At 37.3% G+C, this 22,454-nt stretch overlaps 1 protein-coding gene across 1 annotated transcript in view; it reads right to left on the reverse strand.

Annotated features, from left to right (window-relative positions):
• AR (androgen receptor) overlaps positions 1–22,454 on the reverse strand; it is a 209,103-nt gene that overhangs the window by 69,574 nt on the left and 117,075 nt on the right. The window contains exon 2 of the mRNA XM_055120752.1: positions 12,750–12,901. Coding sequence (XP_054976727.1) covers positions 12,750–12,901 — 152 coding nt within the window. The remainder of the gene's footprint in view (positions 1–12,749; positions 12,902–22,454) is intronic.

A 22,454-nucleotide genomic window follows, 5' to 3' on the forward strand; every position in this document is an offset into this window, starting at 1 on the left:
ACTATTGTGGCAATATGGGAAGATGCCATCGTTGACAACATTGAGAAGGTATACGATTGACTGGTTCAGTGCCTCCATGATTGTGCGAGGAACGCTGAGAGAGAAAGCAAAAAAAGGACACCAGTCTTCAGAAACTCTCGAGCTCATTGGCTAATGTGGTTTGGCACAAGGCTCAGGCAATCACAAGCTAATGTCAGAGTTCGCAAAGCTGTGCAGAGAAGCGATAAAGGAAGACCTCAAAGAGAGAAGAGAAGCAGTGTTCACCAATGTGGCAAAAGCTGGAAAAAGTATTTGCAATGCCCGCCTGTCCTTAGCCATCTACAAGAGCACGATGACTGCCCTCTGACATCCTGATTAATCTATCACAACACATCTTCCAGAAGGGGAATGGAAAAGGTTATCCACGACTTCTACTCAGATCTCTTCGACAGCCGTGTCCACCTGCCCACATACCAAATCCTGCAGGATGGATATGTCGTTCCCAGTGTTCTCCCTTCCAAAATCCAAAACGCTGCTGTAAAAAAAAATATAAAAGCACGGGCACAAAAGGGTGATGTGATGTGTGTTGTTCGTTGGCTTTCAGGGTGGCCCTCTCTCTCTCTGTCACCACTAGCGTTCGGTGCTCTTGAGCCACTGTGTATGGACCAGATCTGGATGACTTCTCCTTTGTGCTCTGCTTCTGTGTGTGCTGCTGTGCTCTCTTCTCTCTGTCTCTGTCTCTGCCTATGCCTCTGTAGTCTCTCCTCTTGTCTCTTTGGATCTCTCTCTGTCATCTCTCTTCTTCCGATCTCTCTCTACATAGCCCTTCTGCTTCTTTCTCTGGAGCCTTTCTCACTGTCACTTCTGACTATGATCCTTACTTCTGACTCTGACCCTGACCCACTCTGTGCTCATTCTTTCCCCTGCTTCTGGCTCCGATGGCTCCCTAATTCTGTTTTGCTTTGTGCTCTGCTTCTGTGTCTTCTCCCCACTTCTCTTATAGTCTAATTTATATAGCATTCACATAGGGTGGTGACACAAAGGTGGTTTGAACAATAACAAATCAACAAAGAGGGGTAAGAACACTCCTCCAGGAGATTAACAAAATCTCATCTAAGGAGAATACTCCAAATTACTAGGAGATCCACTTAAGGGTAGGATCCCATCCAGGGTGTTTCTTTCTTCTTTCCTCAGCTATTAATCCACTTAAATGTTTGTAGTAAATCTTCTTCTACTGTCTAATCTGTCTACTCTGTATGCTAACAATCCTGGAAATTAACCAAAATTTACTGAGCATTAAGAGCTGCATTGTTTATCACTTAGTTTTAGACTAATTCTGTGAGCTAATGCAACACTCACAAAGAAGTTATGACTTGACCATTGGCACTACTAATAGTATACTAAGTATTGGAGCTAAGGATTGAATGCAGGCCTGTTTGTTTCTAAGGTTGATGTTTACAAAATGAGCTATTTATCAATGGGTATGTCTGGAGAATCTATACAACTTTTGGTTTTTATTATCCAAAATTTAGATTGAGTTCCATTTGGTGCTTTTGCACGTCTACTTATATAGTAGTCTGTTGCCTAAAACTTCAGAGTTAAACTGGATATTGATGCACAGTTCAATGTAGCAGGTCCAGGAACAAGAGGGCAATCAACTCAATGGACTGTCAAGAGACTTGCTACATCTAATGAGTTTCCCTCCTCTACCATTCCTATACTTCACAATGCTCCCCAAACAAGCTTTCTGTTTTCCTACACTCTTTTCTTCAGTTATGATATTGCCTCTCCCTAAAATATTGTTTCTTTTTAAAAAAATTCTTTGAAAACTCTTGTGCATCTCAACAGATCTAGGTCAACTACTAAATTCTCTGGGAATTCACCCAAACTTTCAAGGGAAAAAATGTCTTTCACTTAGTTTATCTGCTCAGAAGTCTATATACTTACTCCAGGTTCACTATTTATCTCACTCTGTTATGATGGGAAATACATGCCGTAATCACACTGCAGTCACTAATACTATTTTGGGAAAGTCAATCTAATTTTTTCTTGTCTTGGTTATCAAATTAGCATATTATGAGTAATACCTATATCTTAGGGTTGTTGTGAAGGTTGAATGATAAAGTTTCTATAGTGCAACTAAAATGTACTGAGTGCTAAATACATAGCTTTTGTAATTTTTTATTCGAGTTAATTTTACATATCTGTCATACACAAAAAGTACTGTTTTTTGAATAAACTGATGTCAACATGAGGCAAGTAACACTTATCACAGCTATTTTACATATGCTTGGAGGAGTCATGCTACTCCCCAATGAATATATAAATTATTATAATTCTAGTACTAGATGACAAGATAAACATTGCAGATGTTTTTATACCATGACAAAACAGAAAAGACTAATAGGGACTGAGTACCTCTGAGAACTAATGGATGTGTTATTAAATAACATTTATTATGTTTGCTTCACATGATTTTTGCATGCCCCAAAGTAACTAGCTCTTTGGCTCTGCTGAAAGAAAATTTTTAAAATGCTAGGATGCCTTGATTTCTGCCATTTATTTATATTCAATATAAAGCTTGGAAAGTCATAATATTTGTTATGCTTCTGACATCAAAGAGAAAGGAAATGTATTTCTCTTGTACCTTCCCCAGAAGAAAGCATTCTGCATCATAGTTTTCTGAAAAGGACCAAAAGAAAGGGTCAAGGGAACCTAAGTCTAAAACAGTGTTTAATCTTCTGTGTTGTATGACGAGAGTGAATTAAGAGTCACGAATCATGGTTTTGTCATAATTAGAATTTTCCTTCAAAAATAAAAGTTGCTCGATTAAAACAGCATGGTACTGGAACAAAGGCAGAGCCGCAGACCAATGGAACAGAGTGGAATATCCCTACACACAACCCCAAACGTATGATCATCTAATCTTTGATAAGGGAGCAAGAAATGTGAAGTGGGGCACTCTTTAACAAATGGTGCTGGCATAACTGGTCAACCACAGGCAAAAGAATGGGCTTAGACCTTGACCTAACACCATGCACAAAAGTCAGATCAAAATGGATTAAAGACCTCATCATCAGACCACAATCCGTAAGATACATTGAAGACAAGTTCGGTAAAACTCTCCACGATATCAAAGATAAAGGAATCTTCAAAGATGACACACAACTGAGCAACCAAGTAGAAACAGAGATAAACAAATGAGATTATATTAAACTAAGAAGCTACTCCACCACAAAAGACACAGTGACCAGAATACAAAGGCATTCTTCAGAATGGCAAAGGATATTCACCCAATACCCAAATGATAAGGGGTTGATATCAAGGGTATATAAAGCACTGGTTGAACTATACAAGAAGAAAACATCCAACCTCATCAGAAAATGAGGCGAGGAAATGAACAGAAATTTTCTCAAGGAAGAAATAAGAATGGCCAAAAGGCACATGAAAAAATGCTCTTCATCACTAAACATCAGGGAGATGCAGATCAAAACAACCATGAAATACCACCTCAAACCACAGAGACTGGCACACATCCAAAAGAATAAAAGCAACCGCTGTTGGCGTGGATGTGGGGAGAAAGGGACCCTCCTACACTGCTGTGGAAATGCCGACTGGTTCAGCCCTTTTGGAAAACAATATGGTCGCTCCTCAAAAATTTAGAAATTGAGCTCCCATTTGACACAGCAATACCACTCCTGGGAATATATCCTGGAGAGGCATAAAGATATAGTAGAAAATGACATCTACACTTGTATGTTCTTAGAAGCACTGTGTACAGTAGCCAGAATCTGGAAAAAATCCGAGTGCCCAAAAACAGATGACTGGTTAAAGAAACTTCGGTACATCTAAACAATGGAATACTATGCAGCTGTCAGAAAAGATGAAGTCATGAACTTTGCATGTAAGTGGATCAACGTGGAAAGTATCATGCTAAGTGAAAGGAGTCAGAAAGAGAGACAGACACGGAAGAATTGCACTCATCTGCGGAATATGAAACAACAGAATGGGAGACTAACACCCACGGACAGTAGAAATAAGTACCAGGTTTGCTCCATGGCTTGGAAGCCGGCATCACATGCTGGGGGAAAGGGCAGCTCAGATAGAAAAGTGTACATCAAGTAAAGTGTGGTGGGAGGACCCGCTTGGGATGGGAGAGGCATGCTGAAAGCAGACTATAGATTGAACATGATGGCCACCCAATACCTCCATTGCAAACCCCAAGACCCAAAAGGAGAGAGAGAGAGCAAAAAGAACCCCTGCTACAGAGGCGGGGTGGGGTGGGGGAGATAAATGGGGGGTGGAGCGGATGCTGGGATCACCAGTGGAGAACGGGCACTGGTGGAGGGATGGGTACTTAAGCAGTGCATGACTGAAACACAAGCACAAAATTATGTAAATCTCTATCTGTACCTTCACGTTTAATCATTAATTAAAAAGTAAAATACAATAAAATAAAAGTTGCTGAAAGAAGTGTGGATATCATGCCATTGGCTCTAATCTAATAAGAGAATTATGGGCTAACTACTAGATGTTTTAAGTATTCAGAAATTTCTTAGTATAAAAACCTTCTTTAGGTATCAAGGACTTTGGATTTTTTCAAAATATTTTATTTTTCTTATTTATGGCTGCTTTTTTTTTGCTTTTTGGGTCACACCTGGAGATGCACAGGGGTTACTCCTGGCTCTTTACTCAGGAATTACCCCCTGGCTGTGCTCAGGGGACCATATGGGATGCTGGGATTCGAACCCGGGTTGGCCGCGTGCAAGGGAAACGCCCTACCCGCTGTGCTACTGCTCCAGCCCCCTATGGCTGCTTTTGTTTCGTAGTAATATCTTTCTTGTTTTTCTAGGTTTAGCTTTATACTCTAGGTTAATAATCATATACTTCAGGGACAGCTGAGTGACTGCTACCTTTGGACCTGGGTCTGGGTCTGCTACCTTTGGTCTGGTAGCAGACCCAGGAAGTAATAGTGACTGCTACCTTTGGCCTGGGTCTAAATTCTAGCTATTACACTTATTCACTGTTTGTTAACTGTTAACTGGAAAACTAAATTTTCTCATATAAAAAACTACAATGAAGACATCTCAGTCCTTGTATCAGGTTGCTAAGAAAATCAGATGATTGAGAAGTTCAAATGGAGTATAGTCAAGGTGAATTTCATCCACTGAAAAGATTTAATGGTGTCCAGAATTATGACCATTAACCTTTTGAAGCAGGTTTTGTACCTTGAGTATTTGGTGAGACTCAGCAAAGGTTTAGCAACTAAATCTTGAATATATTACTACCATACCTCTTCTTAAAGGGTACTCATTAAGAAATAAGTACTAGTCTATCTAGTGGCTATATTGAGGGGTCAATCATGAATCACATCAAAGAATGGGATAAAAGGATATCAGAATCAGAATCCTTGCTCTTCCTTAGTTATTAACTTCTAAAAATCAGTTTCATCTGCAGAGAAGGAAGTTTCCCTTATGCATCCTAATTTGTTGGTTACAAAACATGTATGCTTCATTGGAAAGCTCAGGGATTTTGCCTAGTAATGAAGAAAAGTTTAAAGACTTCAATGGTATGTTACAGAAGTATGCATATGACTATTACCAGTGAGGAAATTGCTTTTGAAACAATAAATTATCAGATTATTTTGAGGGGCAAAGATTTCCTTTCCATTGAACTAGAGATCAGAGAAGAAATAACTTCTACTTCTACTTCTGAAGAAAGTGATAATATCACTTAACTTGCAAATTGCAGCCCCATGCAAAAGTCACAATCATTAAGATTCTTGTGAGTGACTAAAAATGCTTCTAGCTGCAGTATATGAATAGGCTTTTAAAATGTAACAGACTGGTAAATAAACATGACAAAGTAAAATGGATTCAGAAATTCTTGCAGTGACATGATAACTTCTTGTCAAACATTGCTTCATGAAATCGACTTGTAACCGTGTATGTCACAGTTATTCAATAAAAAAATAAAAATGAACTTTCTATAATTAATCAGGAGTAGTTCATAATGGCAATTTTTAACATAGCTCCCAAATTGAGCAGTAACAAAAAAGGGGCTGAAAGAATACCAGATGCTGTAAAAAAACTATCAGAGATAAATTATTTCTTTTTCAGGACTATGAACCAGTATTATTACGGGACTATCCATAGTTAATACAGCAAAACAAGAGAAATATGGGGAAAGAAACCTCAGATCAACAGCTAGCTCCTTGCTTCTATAAAAAGTAGATTTGTTTCCTTAATAGTACCTGATAGTCTCCCAAACAATCTGTTAGATATTCTCCCTTTATCATCTATTGTATATGTGGTATCCACCAACCAAATATCATAATATATTTCTTATCTCAGGCTTATAGTGCATAAGGCCTAGAAAATACGTGAAGCATTTTCAATTTTTTCTCTATACTTTAAAGGAAAGTAATTCTTCACCACAAAATATTTTTTAGAATTCCCAAGTATGACAATTTTTCTTTTATATTAAGAGTACTTAGAACTCTGTGAACTAAGCTATGTCCCCATGCCGCCCCAGGAGGGTAAAGGTTTTGCTCTCTTGGCCTTTCCTTTCGGTGGCGGCATAGAGACTGCCATCTTATGGAGGCCACTAACCGGAGGTACGAGCTTGCAGTGACGTGACTTCTGGCATAAATTTCTCCCGACTTAATTACTAAAATACCAGAAATCCAAAACTGCATGACCTCATATGCTCTTCATTCTCAGCAATGGAAAACAAATTATCAAATGATACCTTTTTGGCAGTTCTGGTTGTTGGGGGGAAATTTCAAATAATAATAGTGAGTTTTCTGTTGAAATATTGAATGTAATCAAAGTAAAGAGAGAGTAAAGACAAAATCATCAGCCACACAGGTGGGGGGTGGGGGTGGGGTGTGGGGGTGTGGGGTGGGGTAGGGGTAGGGGGTATACTGGGGTTCTTGGTGGTGGAACATATGCACTGGTGAAGGGATGGGTGTTTGATTATTGCATGACTGAGACTTAAACCTGAAAGCTTGTAACTTTTCTCATTGTGATTCAATAAAAAATAAATAAATAAAATTAAAAAATAAAAGTATTTAGAACATAGAGCTTACAAGCCCAGACATTACATGTGAGAAACATATGCAAATTTGAGGGAAAAAAACAGAAAACTGAAATTAGATACTAGAGAATGGCTAAGATAACAGGAGATGAGCAAGAATGAACTTTACTGTACAGATTTGCAAGCACAAGTGCACCAGTCTTATAGAACATATCATCATGTAGTCAAATTCACTTTGTCACTTATTTTTGCATATAGACAGGTAAAAAACTTAGATTTAAATGATAGAAGAAAGTCAAAAGAAAAATGTTATTCAGGCCTAAAGATATATTATAAAGGTTAAGGCACTTGCCTTCCATGTGGCAAATCCCTAGTACCATATATAGTTCCTTGAGCACTACCAGGAGTGATTCCTAAGCAAAGTCAAAAATAATCCCTAAGCACTGTTAGATGAGGTATAAACAACTCCCAAAAGATAAATGATATTCAATGGCATGTCAGAATTAAATTAAATGCAAATTTCAGTGTCCACATACTTTCATTGTGACACAGTTGTCCCCATTAATTTATATATTTTCCAGGATTTCTTTTCTGTTACAAAGGCAGAGTTGAATAGTTAAATCAGAGACCATATGACATGCAAATCCTAAAATATTTGCTACCTCAAATTTTACATAGAAAGAATTGATGATTACTGACCTAAAGTCTGCCATTTAAGAAATTTTTACATTTAAGAAAATCAAAGACCAATGAAAGGTAACAGATCTTTTTTAAAAATCTAGGATTTAGGTCATCTGGGTCCATCAACCCTTTGTTCAAAGATGAGCTCTATTTAAACTGCAAGAAGAACCTCCTAATAGAGTTAATCTCCCCTTGGGAAATGTTACTTGAAAAGCTGTATGGTGAAAGCACGTTGAAAAGCACCAAAAAACTCTGCAAGACTCTAAATAAGAAGCAACATTCAATTCCATATGAGTTGAGGTGGGTAAGAGGATTTAAAGGACAGAGAGAGTTCAGGGAAGGTTCACTTACATTTCTTCCCTTACAAATATCTGGGGTGAGAAAGAGAATCAAAGCCATACTTATAGAAAATTTGCCAAGGATACTAAATTGGGACATAATATAAACATCAGTTAGGATGGTGTAATTCTTTGAGTTTAGAATGTAAACTAGAGTTTCAATTTTATGATGTGTACCCAACAATGCTCCATGTGTACAAAACAAATGGATCAACAATCTTCACCATTTTACTAGAAAATGTCTGAAAATAGTAAATTCTTGAGCACATAATGTACATGATGAATTAATTAATCTTCTTTGAAACATGATGAGGTAGAGATTGGGATTCATATCCTGATTTTCCAGATGAGAAAATGGAAAAGAAAGGAAGTTATTCAGCTGGAGGGAGAGGGAATTTCGAGGGCCTGAGTATTAACATAGCCATCCACAGGGCACTCGCTCATCTGGCTCTATCACAACTTGAAGATTGTTTTTTGGCTTTTTTTTAACAAATGGGAAGTAGGATTTACAATATTATAGGAAGACAAAACCAAAAATGCATATAGGTATAAATGTATGTATGTTTGTTAAAATGATAGTGAGGCTGTTTATAATTTGTAGAATTTTCAGAAAAATGTGTAAGCAGAAAGGTATATCTACTTTAATCCCTTTATTTTATATACAGAGAAAACTGAGGTCCAAAGGAGAAATTTCTTGCCAAAAGGAGACATTATAACCCCCTGATTAAATCCCTAACCCTGCATATGACCAATACCTTTCATTGACTTTATTACTTCATACAGTATCAAACATGCTTTCCCCTTCTACCTACCATTTGTTCCATGCCCACCAGTCAAATAATTCTCCTTATGACTGATTTTAACTCGTAGATTATTCTTCCAACCACACCCACACACACATTAACTTTTACTGTTTCCATCAGCCAAATTTATTGATATTATCTCCATGTCTTATCATTGTTTTTATCTCAAAATACGCATATCCTTCTCTGACTAGCCTCACCCTCACGCAACCTCTCAGCATTACTAACAATGATAAAATATGGGGCTATTTAACCTTCTTCCTTCTCAATAGAAAACCTGGCTAGATTACAATCAATTTTGTTCTGAGTCCTGCACGAATGACAGCATTAAAACCTCATGCTTTATGAACTACCAAAGCTAGAAATGGATTTCTGTCTGACATGCCAGGCTTTTAAATCTTGTACTTGTGCCCAGTACAGAGTTTTCTGAAACCATCAATAAAGTGGTAATCAACACTGAATACTTATTCTGAGTTAACTGACAATAACAAACAAATAGGAAAGAGAAAGATTTGTGCTCCAACTTTCTCAAAGGTGATATTCCAAGTTTAAACAAGGATTTTTAAGCTTCAAAAGGCCATTTTGGAGATAAAAATCTATTGCAAAACTTGAAAAGACAAATCAATTAATTTTCTTCTGGGGTAATAAGACAACTCCCTGCCTTCATACAAAGATAATTACAGCAGTAAACTCCAGCTATCCTGCTTTATAGATGAGAGGATAAAGAAAACAACAATATGTTTTTTTTTGCTTTGCATTTTAAAATAATTTTTTTTGCTATCCCTCAATGGCTCAGAACTAGAACCTGAAATTCATAGTGCAAAGAGTGTCCTAGCAAGAAATCTTGCCTTATGAGAAATCCAGTGGCAAATTTTCATATTTTAAGCAGTAAAGGGCACTTAGCATTATCTGATCAGAAGCTAATTTTCTTAGTGAAATCTGTGAATCTAGGTTATGAAGTGTTTTATGATCTTACTGGATTTCTGTAGGTCAATTGAGAAACCATCCCCAACTCTTCTTTTCCATATTCTCAAATGGCCCATGTTTTACTTCATACTTCTTCCAGGCCAAACTTTCAAGATTGCCTTCTGCCTTCCTCTTTCTTCCTGTTTTATATTGTGAAGAAAACTCTCATATGAAATACCTTACTACAGTGAAACTTCCCTTCTTACAGTGTGATTGACCATTTACCATGATTTCTGAAAACAACAAATTTATGATGCAGATTTATAAGAGACATCATCTAGTACAATGTAATATATTGAATTTTTTAACTTGTTGACTAACATACTTGACCCATCTGCTATGGCTACTATTGATTGTTATGATGTGTGGTCTTGCTGACCCACTAGCTATAGTTAGATGATCTGGATATTTCCCTTCTCTCTCTCATTCTCTCTCTATGTATTATATATATACATATACATATACATATACACATATACATATTTTGGGGCTAAATCTGGTGATGCTTGGGTTTTCTCCTAGCTCTACACTCAGGAATCACTTCTGGAGGGGCTTGCTGGACCATATGGAGTGTGGAAATTGGCTATGTGCAAGGAGAATGCTCTGTCCGGTGTTTACTATCACATCAGCCCCAACTCTCTGACAGAAAAGGGTGTGGAGAAGAAGCTATTTATCCCAGGGGAAGCTGTGATCATCTAAAGTCTTTAGAGATGATGCTCACTTCCTTTTGTGATCCTTATTTGTACCGTTCATTAGTACTCTTAAGAAAGAAAGACAATACTTTGTGTCTCTTCCCAAACTATGCAGACCTAGGTCCTGGTGTCCTGAACTTCATACTATTACAGAATAAGCAGTAACAATAAACAACTTGAGTAGCATAACATGCAATATGTTTTAAATTAATAGTAATAGTTATTTATTTGTTGTTTTGATGACTGGAAATAAATGAAAGTACTATTTTATAGGTGTTCTTGCCATCCGGTAAACATATTTTAAAAATTAATATCAATTCTAATTGGTTGTCATTGAGGGAACCAATTAAAGGACACGTACATTATACAGTTTTCTAGATACCAATTTCTATGGTGCTTCTGTTGTCCTCTGGTGGGTATAATCATATTCCTTCTGATGGGTATGATCTACACATCTACCACATTTAAGAATGCCCGTGGAAGCCTGTCTAAAGTGCTGGGGGAGAAGGCAGTTGTGATAAAGAAAGGACCACTATGACAATGATAGTTGGAAATGCTGAAAGTAGGCAAAGGAATGAAATGATAACCTCTCAGTATCTGTATTACAAACCGTAATGACCAAAAGGAGGGTGGAGGAAGTGCCTGCCATAGAGAGAGGCTGAGGGTGAGGGAAGGGATGGTGGGAGGGAAACTGGAAACATTGGTGGTGGGAAACGTACACTGGTGGAGGGATGGGTGTTGGGACACTGTGATGCTGAAACTCAATAATGAACAGCTTTGTAACTGTGTATCTCACAATGATTCAATATTAAAAAGAATGCCCTCAGGCTTTTAGGCCATACACATAAATGCAACTCAGATTGTTTTAGTTCCGAGTAGCAACTCAATACTTCTAAGCTAGTTAATAAGAAGAAAGGAAGAGTATTTTTGGGAAGTACTTCTTTTGTGGAAAGTCGAGCAGGAGAGAATACCAATAATTGTTTCCGCTCCCAGAGCAAACTGTCTAGAGACCGCTCATCAGTGTCAATTCATGAAAGAATTCCTTAATATAAGGTGTTAAATGAAAATAATGAGTAGTACTGTAGCACTGTAGTCCCATTGCTCATCAAGTTGCTCGAGCGGGCACCAGTAATGTCTCCATTGTGAGACTTGTTACTGTTCTTGGCATATTGAATATGCCACAGGTAGCTTGTCAGGCTCTGCCATGCAGGCAGGATAATCTCGGTAGCTTGCCTGGCTCTTCGAGAGGGACGGAGGAATCGAACCCAGGTTGGCCATGTGCAAGGCAAATGCCCTACCTGCTATGGTGGTAAATAAAGTAAGTAAATTTTGTCACTGTCATCCCGTTGCTTATCAGTTTGCTCAAGCGGGCACCAGTAACGTCTCTCCATTGTGAGACTTGTTATTATTGTTTTTGGCTTATCAAATATGCCACAGGTAGTGTGCCAGGCTCTGCCGTGTGGGCGAGATACTCTCAGTAGCTTGCTGGGCTCTCCAAGAGGGCTAAAGTAGGTAAATTAGGAGAAATAAATCATTTGCATAATCAAGAGGTCTTGAAATGGGAGTTACTGCTATAGAATGTGGTTGAGCACTTTTGAGGATTCAGCAGATATGAGCTGTTTTCACGGAAGAGGTAAGGAATTTAGCTCACTTAGGCAAACATAAGGTAAATCTTACTGTGGATTTTGGACCAATAGATTAATGCTGAAATAATCAATCTTACTAAGAAAACAAAAGTTTCTCATCACTCTGGGTCCTTATCTATCTAGGAACTATTAATGTATAGATGTTCCAAGAAAGCAGCAGTAGAAGGGAGCAGGTGCATTGGCTGATAGTCAGCTGAACAGTCGAATCACTTCCTTTCTCTATATGTACCACACAGTATAGGATGGGGATTCAGTTGGGGTCTATGCACAAACTCTCCAGTAAGAACATTTTCCCTCACTAGGCAGAAGAGTGGAACACAAGAAAGAAGGAAATTATATCTTTTCAAGTCATTAATATTACTTTAATTACTAGGCCCCACCAAGATCCAAGCCCCCTCTGGGACCACCTTCATTATGTGCATTGCTTATACTATCAAGGCTAATGAATTCATAGGATCAGAATGTTTCTTAAGACTTCTGGGTTTCCTAAGAGGTTTCTTTCAGTGACCTGAGATAGTAAAATCCTGTGACCTATAAAATTACTATCTCTCAAAATAGAGGGCTAAGTATACAGGTGAATATTAGTGTATGTGCACGACTCTTTACCTTCAGCAGCTCTTTTAAAGAATACTTTGCAGCTTCCACAAGTGAGAGCTCCATAGTGACAACCAGAAGCTTCATCTCCACAGATCAGGCAGGTTTTCTGGGGTGGAAAGTAATAGTCGATGGGCAGAACATGGTCTCTGGCAGTTTCCAAACTGAAAATAGACAAAATAAACAAATAAATACATGTCAGTGGGTTTCAGAAATAGGAGGGTAGACGTCTGAAGTTTTCAGGAGTAAACTCCATCAGTTAGTGGAATAAGTGTGTAGTTAAGTATTCCTGGGACTGTAGACTATCCAGAGATGAATGTAGAGTTTCAATGATGTGGATAGACAGAGTTGGATCTTACTCAGGGATTAGAAAGTTATTTGAGCTCAAGTATTCTAATGAACTATGTCTACATGATGAAAAAGGAAGGTAGAAATCTGACATTAAGGTTTATAACTTCGGGTGGTAGTCAGACAACAATTTGAAAGCAATTAAGAAGTATGAACAGGGGCTGGAGCGATAGCACAGCGGGTAGGGCGTTTGCTTTGCAAACCCGAATCCCAGCATCCCATATGGTCCCCTGAGCGCGGCCAGGGGTGATTCCTGAGTGCAGAGCCAGGAGTAACCCCTGTGCATCGCCAGGTGTGACCCAAAAAGCAAAAAAAAAAAAGAAGTATGAACACAGTGTCTATCTAAAAGGCAACCTATGACCATAATAGTCAAGAATTCTTGTCAAGTTGTGTATAAATATGGTTAGAATTCGTTTAATTGTTTACAAACAAGAAAATTCACACTGCTTGCCAAGCAGTTGATTAAAAAATTCATTCACTTCATCAAATACCCTCTATAGGAATGATCTTTACACTTTTATGGCTTGACATTTAGTAATTAAACCTTTTTGAACATTTTAATTAGGCTGAAGGCCACCCAAAACCTTTGTTCTCATCTTGAAAACACTTTCAGGTATAATAGGCTATCAAGCAGATATTGTTAGTTTGCAAGAGTTTTACATGTAATGCAGTGTTTCCTGAACCTCAGCATGCATAAAATCACCTAGAGAACTTGTTTTAGCTCAGATTCTTGTATTTAACCTTCAGAGATTTCAGTAGGGTAACTTGAGGCATGCCGCCAAAATGAGAATTTCTAAGAAGGTCCAGGCCTCTATTTATGCTGCTGGTCAAGGGAGCTACTGTACTAAAAGTTGCTATTGTGATTTGGAAGTATTGATTGATCCGCTATAATGGTTGGTTTGTAATGACATTTTAAAAACTAGCTTCCCCTTGGTAGGTTCTTTCAGATATTTTAGAAGATGTTATTTAGGAATAAACTAGGAGAAGCAGGAGTCAACAAATGTCTCAATGGGGTGGGACCAGACACATTAGTTTAAGCCACTGGGGGTTACAAAAGAGAGTGCCACCAAGGTCACACTCAGTGTGTAAGACAGTGTTGAGGGATGGAACATGTGGATGTCACCACACCACAGACTTGGAACAAGAGGAGCAAAGCAGAACAAAATCAGTATTGTGTTTGTGTGTCTGTGTGTCATTCTGTCTGCCTGCTGCCTGCCTGCCTCTCTACCTCCCCACAATCACCATTAAGCAGTGTAAGCCAACATTATCATTTATAATTTCCAAGGGCTGACATTATAAAAGCAGATTAACTTGGTTGTTCTGGCTTGGTGCTTTACATGAGATCAAAGTCTTTGTAGGCTCCAGAGAAAAGATTCCCAAATTATTCTGTCTTACACCCCTCTGCAGAAAAAAGATTACTCAGTGCCTCTTGGAAGTTTCCTTCTTTTACAAAGGATTAATTGAAATAAAAAAACAAATAATTGGAATAAGGGAAATAAAAATATAAAAGCCAGAAGATCCAAGCATATTTAAATGTTTACTTGAGAATATTTGAGAAATATTTGTTTCTGAGAAAAAAAATACTTGAATCCTTGTCAATTTGTTGTTGTAGATAAACAACTAAAAGTAAAATACATAATTTCACTTGAGATGATGCAATACTTAAAATCAGTATAGTAACCATGTATAATATTATTTTTTTAAAATTAAATGAATGGTTTAAGAAAATATTGGTGAATTGTTAAGTAGCTCTTGCAGATGAAAACTACCATGTTAGGTCTATAGTAAATGCTACTAATGATTCTCCAGTGATAATTTAGTATGAGTTGTATAGTAATTTAGATGACAGATTTCATTAATATATGTTTGCTAGTTCATTTCTACTTCCCACCATATTTGGTAATTGGTTTTGTGTTCCGTTGTCAAGGGTTTATCATTGCTCAGTATTGTATAAGTTCTTTATTTTTTCCGTGTCTTCCTAATATTCAACTTGAAATCTTATGTTCATTTTCTATCATTTATTTTATACTATAACTTGGTCAAATCAAGTGGAATAGTCTCTCAATTACTAAATTTATTTGAATTTTAAATTTTCAAAATGCATCTACAGTAGGACATATGAGTTTCTCTAGCAGCAAAAACAATTTAAGGAACACTTTATGGGGCATATAATTTTCATTCACTTATGTTTCAGACAGTCTAATAAAGTGTAGCTAAAATTCAACTGGGACTCCGCACCAGGGGTGCCCCAGAGTGGGGGGCGGATGAGAGCCCTTCCTGCCCCAAGGGACCCAGCTCCAGCAGCCGACCTCCACTACCCCAGTCTCCGACAACCCAGGAGTAACACCCATAAGCCACCACCTGCTGGCGCCAGATAATCATCGGCCTCATCGGCCACCCTCCAGAACTCACGACTGCTCCTCCTGGAAGGGAACATAAAATGAGCCCCCTATAACCATGCCACTGGACTCCGCGCCAGGGTTGCCCCAGAGAGGGTGGGTGAGATCCCTTCCCGCCCCAAGGGGCCCAGCCCCAGCAGCTGACCTCAACTACCCCACCAACTGTCACGTTCCAGGCCACTTTCCACACGCTCGAGCCGAACCTCACGCATGAGTGAACATATTCCTGGACACATCATCATAAAGGCACACACACATACACACACACATATATATATATGTCTCTTGGAGAGCCTGTCAAGCTACCGAGAGTATCCCACCCACACAGAAGATCCTGGCAAGCTCCCTGTGGCGTATTCAATATGCCAAATACGGTAACAATAACATGTCTCATTCCCCGGACCCTGAAAAGAACATTCAATTGTTCGGAAAAAAGAGTAAAGAGGGTGCTAAAATCTCAAGGCTGGGACAAATGGAGACGTTACTGGAGCCTGCTTGAGTAAATCGATGAACAGTGACAGTGATACAGTGATGACCATATTAGAAAAAAAAACACACAAAGGCAGTTTAATGTGCTTTGTTCTACTTATGTAAGATTTTTAACCTCTAAAATAAGAAAAATAAGCATTCAATTGAGTGCTGCTGTTATCAGTGACAGCATAGCTGAGATGAAAGGATAGAAATCCTTTGAAATAGACACACATGTGAAGAATTAAGATGTTCAAAGTAGTCTCTGGTCCTGTTTACCATTCCCTCACTTTCTTTTTTGTATCTCGATATCACAAGGATATTTTCAAACCCATTTCATAGCAAAAAACTAGCAGAACCTGTAAGCCTGAGGCTGTTGTTGAGAAATTAAACAGTGTGATGCTGCAAATTTCTCAGATTACCATTTTAACAGTTCAATGCAAAATATTCATAGGTTCCTTGTCCAGGATGGAGTTTCAGTGGTCACTGTAGGATTGGTTCATCCGTTCTCCTCTGTCCTTTCTCCTCTGCCACAAGGAGAGAAGATTTATTGAGTTATACAGATCAAAGTGCTTCTGAGGCACTTCCATTCCTTTTTTTTTATTTTACCTTATCCTCTTTGCTCTGCTTCCCCTACATCCCCAAAATCAGACCCTGTTACTTGTAAGGTCAGATTTTTCTAAGGACTCAGGGAACCCTCCTGGCACATTTGAAGTACCATATGGGTTGCTGGGGATCAAGTATTTGGTTTGCTGTGTGCACGGTAAATGCCATATCCCCTGCAGTATTACTTGGACACTGCCAGCATTTTCAGTAGCTTACATACTTTATAAGCTGCAAGCACTGCAAATGTGCCTGCTAAGACAACAAGCTTCAACAAAGCAGGGGATTGGGGGTGGGGAGAGATTACAGGAACACCGGTGGAAGGATGTTGATACTGCTGGTGGTAAAGGTGTTGAAAAATTATATGCCTAAAATTGAACTAAGAACAACTTTTGGAAACTACAGTTATTTGAAAAAAAAGAAATACTGAACTGATTTGATATCTGAAAATAGTTTAGTCCACATTTTTAAAAAAAAATATTGAATCACTGTGAGAGAGTTACAAGCTTTCATGTTTGGGTTACAAGCACACAATGATCAAACACCCATCCCTCCACAAGTGCACATTTCCACCCACCGATATCCCTGATATACTCCCCTTTCCCACCCTCCCCCTGCCTCCATGGCAGACAATATTCCCCATACTCTCTACTTTGGGGCATTATGGCTTGTAGCACAGACACTGAGAGGTCATCATGTTTGGTCCATTATCTACTTTCGGCACACATCTCCCATTCCGACTGATTCCTCCAGCATCATTTACTTAGTGATCCGATATCTATTCCATCTACCTTCTCCCCTCTGCTCATGAAGCAAGCTTCCAGCTATGGGGCAATCCTCCTGGCCCTTGTAGCTACTGTCCTTGGATGTCAGCCTCATGTGATGTTATTCTATACTCCACAAATGCGTGCAGTTCTTCTATGTCTGTCCCTCTCTTTCTGACTCATTTCACTTAGCATGATACTCTCCATGTCTATCCATTTATAAGCAAATTTCATGACTTCATCTCTCCTAACAGCTGCATACTATTCCACTGTGTAGATGTTGCAAAGTTTCTTTAACCAGTCATCTGTTTTAGGACACTTGGGTTGTTTCCAGATTTTGGCTATTGTTACTGACTTTTCTAGGTTTCTGAATAATGTTGTCTAGATTTGGATAAGGATTGCATTCTTTATACAATCATTTAGATAAGGTGTTCATTTTGAGTATATTGATTACCCCAGTCCATGAAGAGTGAATAGTTTTATTTCCATTTCTCTTAAGGTATTTAATATTTTCATGGTATATATGTTCCATGTCTTTTCTTGAGTTTATCCTAAAAACTTGATATTTTGGAACACCATTTTGGATAGGATAGACTCTTCGATGGTGTTCTATGGTTAATTATCATTTTATAAGAACAAAACTTACTTTTGTGTATCGATTTTGTATCTGTTGCTTTGCTGTAAGGGTTTATTTTTTAATTTTTTGAGGACTATATAGGGTATTCTATGTATATTATGTGCCATCTGGAAAAAAATAATAATTTGACTTATTTCACTTTGTCTTTCTTTGACTAGTTTTCTTCCCTGATTACAGTATGTTTGATTTCTAATATTATACTGATTAAGAGTGTAGACAGTGCACATTGATATCTTGTAGCTGATCTTAGAGGGAATGATTTAGGTTTATCATCAATTAGAATGGAACTGGTTGTGGATTGTTATATGTGGTTGTTAATATCTTTAGGAATGTTCCTTTCTCTATTTTGCTGAGGACTTTTTATGAGAACTTTTTCATCTTTTCACAAGCTTTCTTTTGCATCTACTGATGTGATTATGTTTCTTCTTCTTTGTTAACATGGATGTCTGAGTCTATTTTGCCTACTAAATTTTAAAATGCCATGCGTAATTTAGTAAAGAATGTGTGCTGTGAAAAGTACATATGACACCACTTCATATTTGTGTTAATAGTATGTACTTCATATTAAATTATATTCATACTCATAATTGGGTGATGAAGTTTATAACATCAAAACTTTTTTGCTTTGGTCATGATCATTGCTATGCTAAGAGAGATATACTTTTGCATTTGTTTTTTAGGTCATAGATGTTTATCAATATCTGATAGAGAGCCTTTTTGAAGATTTTAGTTTAATTGCTTTAAAATAAGAACCTTGGGGCTGGAGCGATAGCACAGCGGGTAGGGCGTTTGCCTTGCACGCGGCCGACCCGGGTTCGTATCCCAGCATCCCATATGGTCCCCTGAGCACCGCCAGGGGTAATTCCTGAGTGAAGAGCCAGAAGTAACCCCTGTGCATCGCCAGGTGTGACCCAAAAACCAAAAAAAAATAAAATAAAATAAGAACCTTGAATAATTTATTTTTGAAGATAGTAGATATATTGTAATTTGACATGTCTACTATCAAACAGATACCATATTTATCCTTCCTTGAAACACTTATTTGCTTTAATTTTGTTTCAGGGTCAGTACTCAACATCTATTAAAATTGGCGATACTATTAGTGACTTCTGTATGTTTATTGACCACGATAAAAGCGATATAAGGTTACATCAAGCACAAGGGTAAATGATGCTATCCAGAGACAAAGTAATTACGATATATGAGGCTTCATTTCATAAAAATATTTTAGGATATGTATTACTTCACGAGGCAATAAGAATTTGGGAACTAGCATTACATACACCATCATTCACTGATCATATGACTGTACCATACACTGGGTGGTTTATGAACAACAGAAATTTATTTCTGATATTTTCATCAGTAGAAAGCCTGAGATCTATAGTACAGCAGCATAATCAGGTCAGGGTTAACTTCAGAGTTGCAGAATCACATAAACTATTGGCAAGCAATCTCTCTGGAACAGTTTTTATACAAGCATTAATCCCATTCATAGGATGACACTTCATTAACTCCCAAACGCTCCCCACCTAATACCATCACACTCTGCATTAGTATCTCAATATTTGAATACGGGGGTTGGTGCTTGGAAGGAAAGATAGACAGAAACACCTACACTTTAGTATTAAGTATTTCCCTTTACCTGTTGCTTTATAGGATCTGCATCCCATATAATTTGTCATGTTGTCTTTTTGTTTCATCTCAAATGTTTTCTCATTTCTCAAGCTTTATTGTTAACCCAATATTTAATTTACCTCCATATATATGTGAATTTACCACATTTTCTTTTAACTAGATTTCATTTACTTTCACTGTAATCAGAAAACTTACAATTTTTTTTTCTAGTATATATGTTCCTCATCTTGTTGCACACATTATTTTTCTTTCTAGATATCTAGAAAATGTTGATCTTTAAAATATTTTTTTTCTTTTTGGGTCACACCCAGTGATGTTCAGGGGTTACTCCTGGCTCTGCACTCAGGAATTACTCCTGGATGTGCTCAGGGGACCATATGGGATGTTGGGAACCGAACCCGGGTCGGCCGCATGCAAGGCAAAAGCCTACCTGCTGTGCTATCACTCCAGCCCTGATTCTTAAAAAAATTTTTGCTGTGTGTTTGTTTCCATAATGGAACTTTGATTTTTCTCAGTTTAATTAAATTTACCATATATATCTTTACCTTTTAAGTCAAGTTACATTTATGACATAAAATCACAAATACATATACATGAATCCTCACAATGCATCACAAAGGGAGAAAGAGATGTTATTCACACTTGTCATTTATTAATTTATACAACAATTCATGCTATTCTTATATTTAAAAGACAACTATGATAAATTAACAGTATATAAAGATAAGAAAAACTAACTTAGTCTTACACTAAGTTCATCCTGACCTGGGAACTTCCTTTTCCTTTCTCTTTTACTTTCCAATAAACTTTTCTACTTTCGAAAAAAAAAAGAAGACATAGACTTATATCAAGTAGTTTTCATGGACTCATTTAAGACCAAAACAATAACACAATGATTAATACCAAGTATAGCAAGAAAAATGTGAAAGAAGCCGTGATAGTGAATATAATAGGAATGTAAATCATATGCTTTCCCAGAAGAAGATCAGAGTCATAACTACCATTTGCTGAATCTCATTACTAACAACGATAGTTGTTTCATGTACTTGTCAAGGATTTACTACGGAATAGATACAGGGGGATTTACAAAGCGCTCATGGAAATTTGTCCGACACACAATATTCAGGGACTAGTTTACAAAGTACACAGCAATGAACAGAAAAAATCATTTGTTATTATTCATTAGAAAATTACGACTTTATTCCTTATTCCATTTCCCTTACAAAATTGACGAATATACAAAGACAGCTGGAGGAGTGATAGTAATGTTATTTTTATCAGTGTTCCTCACCCAAATGTTTTTACTATCCTTTTTTTCTGAAATCACTCTAAGAAATAATGACTGAAAAGGCAAACACTTATAAGAGTCATATACTTTTAGTCACATACACTGTTTTCTGGAGCCAAAATTGTCCCAATATCTTCCTAATGATCACAGTCTACAAAAATCAGAGGCTACAAAAACGATTAAACAAATTTCTTCCTGCAATGCCATTAAATTTCAGAGCTGAGGTTTGTTTCTACATTTGTTGTTTCCAGAACATACGAACAAAAAAGAACTCCTTTAAAAGTTTTATTGTATCTCCATTTTAAAATGAAGAACTAGAGATACAGGGGTAATTGAATATTGCTATTAATATCACACAGCTAGTAACTGAGCAGAATATGCATTTAGTTGCATGCCTACCTAACAATCTATCTATATTTTTGTATCACCGTGCTATATGATGTCCCTTGTTGACTGTCAAGAATGGATATTCTCTAATTTTCTGTTTCCCAAACTTAGGTCCACAGTAAAATTTTGTGTTAACTTTATTAAAACACAAAATACCTGTTTTGATCCTGCCAATTGTTACTTAATTTAACTAGAGCCGTGTCTGGTAATGCAATTTTTTTGTAAACTCCTTCAAGTAATTTTAATGTCCAAATTAGGTCTAAAATCTAATCAGTTTTACTTCTTTATTGTTCAGAAAAAAATCTTCTGGCTGAAGAAAAAAATATAACTGATCCTGAGAAACAGGTTTCCATAGATAGGCTTGAGACTTGAACCCAGTAATTCACTTTATTATCCTGGCTTTATGCTATAAATTATATATGGCATAATATTTCTATCATATTTTGGAAACTGGTCTTCTAGTCTTTAGAATATAGGACAGCCAATCTATAAAAAATGTTATCAAAACTATCACTAACTAAACTATATTCCAGGATCATTTGAAAAGATGGTAATATTAAAAAGTCTGGTTTTCACCAAAATACATCTGATCTATTTTGAAAATATTATATAGATTCACAAAATTGAGATCATCTTGATTCAAAAAATGAGAAAATATGTATTGGGTTCCCAGCCATGTGGTAGGTATTATAAGGGGCACTTAAAATTATTAAGATACAAAAAGGCAAATATTATTGTGCATTATCTTCAAGACCGTTTGAGATTTATTGCCAGAGATTAAAATTCAGAACCTCATGCATGCATGGAATTGCTCTACTGATGAGTCCTGATTACTATTGTTTTAAATAAATCCATGACTGTTGGTGGAACTGATTCAAAATCAGTTTATAGATGTATGATTATTTTCTTTTTTATGTCAAGTTTTCCACTAGCTACAGTTACCATTTATTTAGTCAAATTTAATTCTCACTTTTTACTTTTTCTTTACTATCAATATAAAAATTCTATATAGCAAATGCCTGTGAGCCCAATTCTACTAGATTTTTATAGGGAATTGATATCTATTAAATTTAGAAAATATAAAAATAGGGGCTGGAGTGATAGCACAGCAGGTAGGGCGTTTGCCTTGCACGCGGCCGACCCAGGTTCGATTCCCAGCATCCCATATATTCCCCCAGCACCACC

This window comes from Sorex araneus, chromosome X, assembly GCF_027595985.1.
Source record: "Sorex araneus isolate mSorAra2 chromosome X, mSorAra2.pri, whole genome shotgun sequence".
Lineage (NCBI taxonomy): Eukaryota > Metazoa > Chordata > Mammalia > Eulipotyphla > Soricidae > Sorex > Sorex araneus.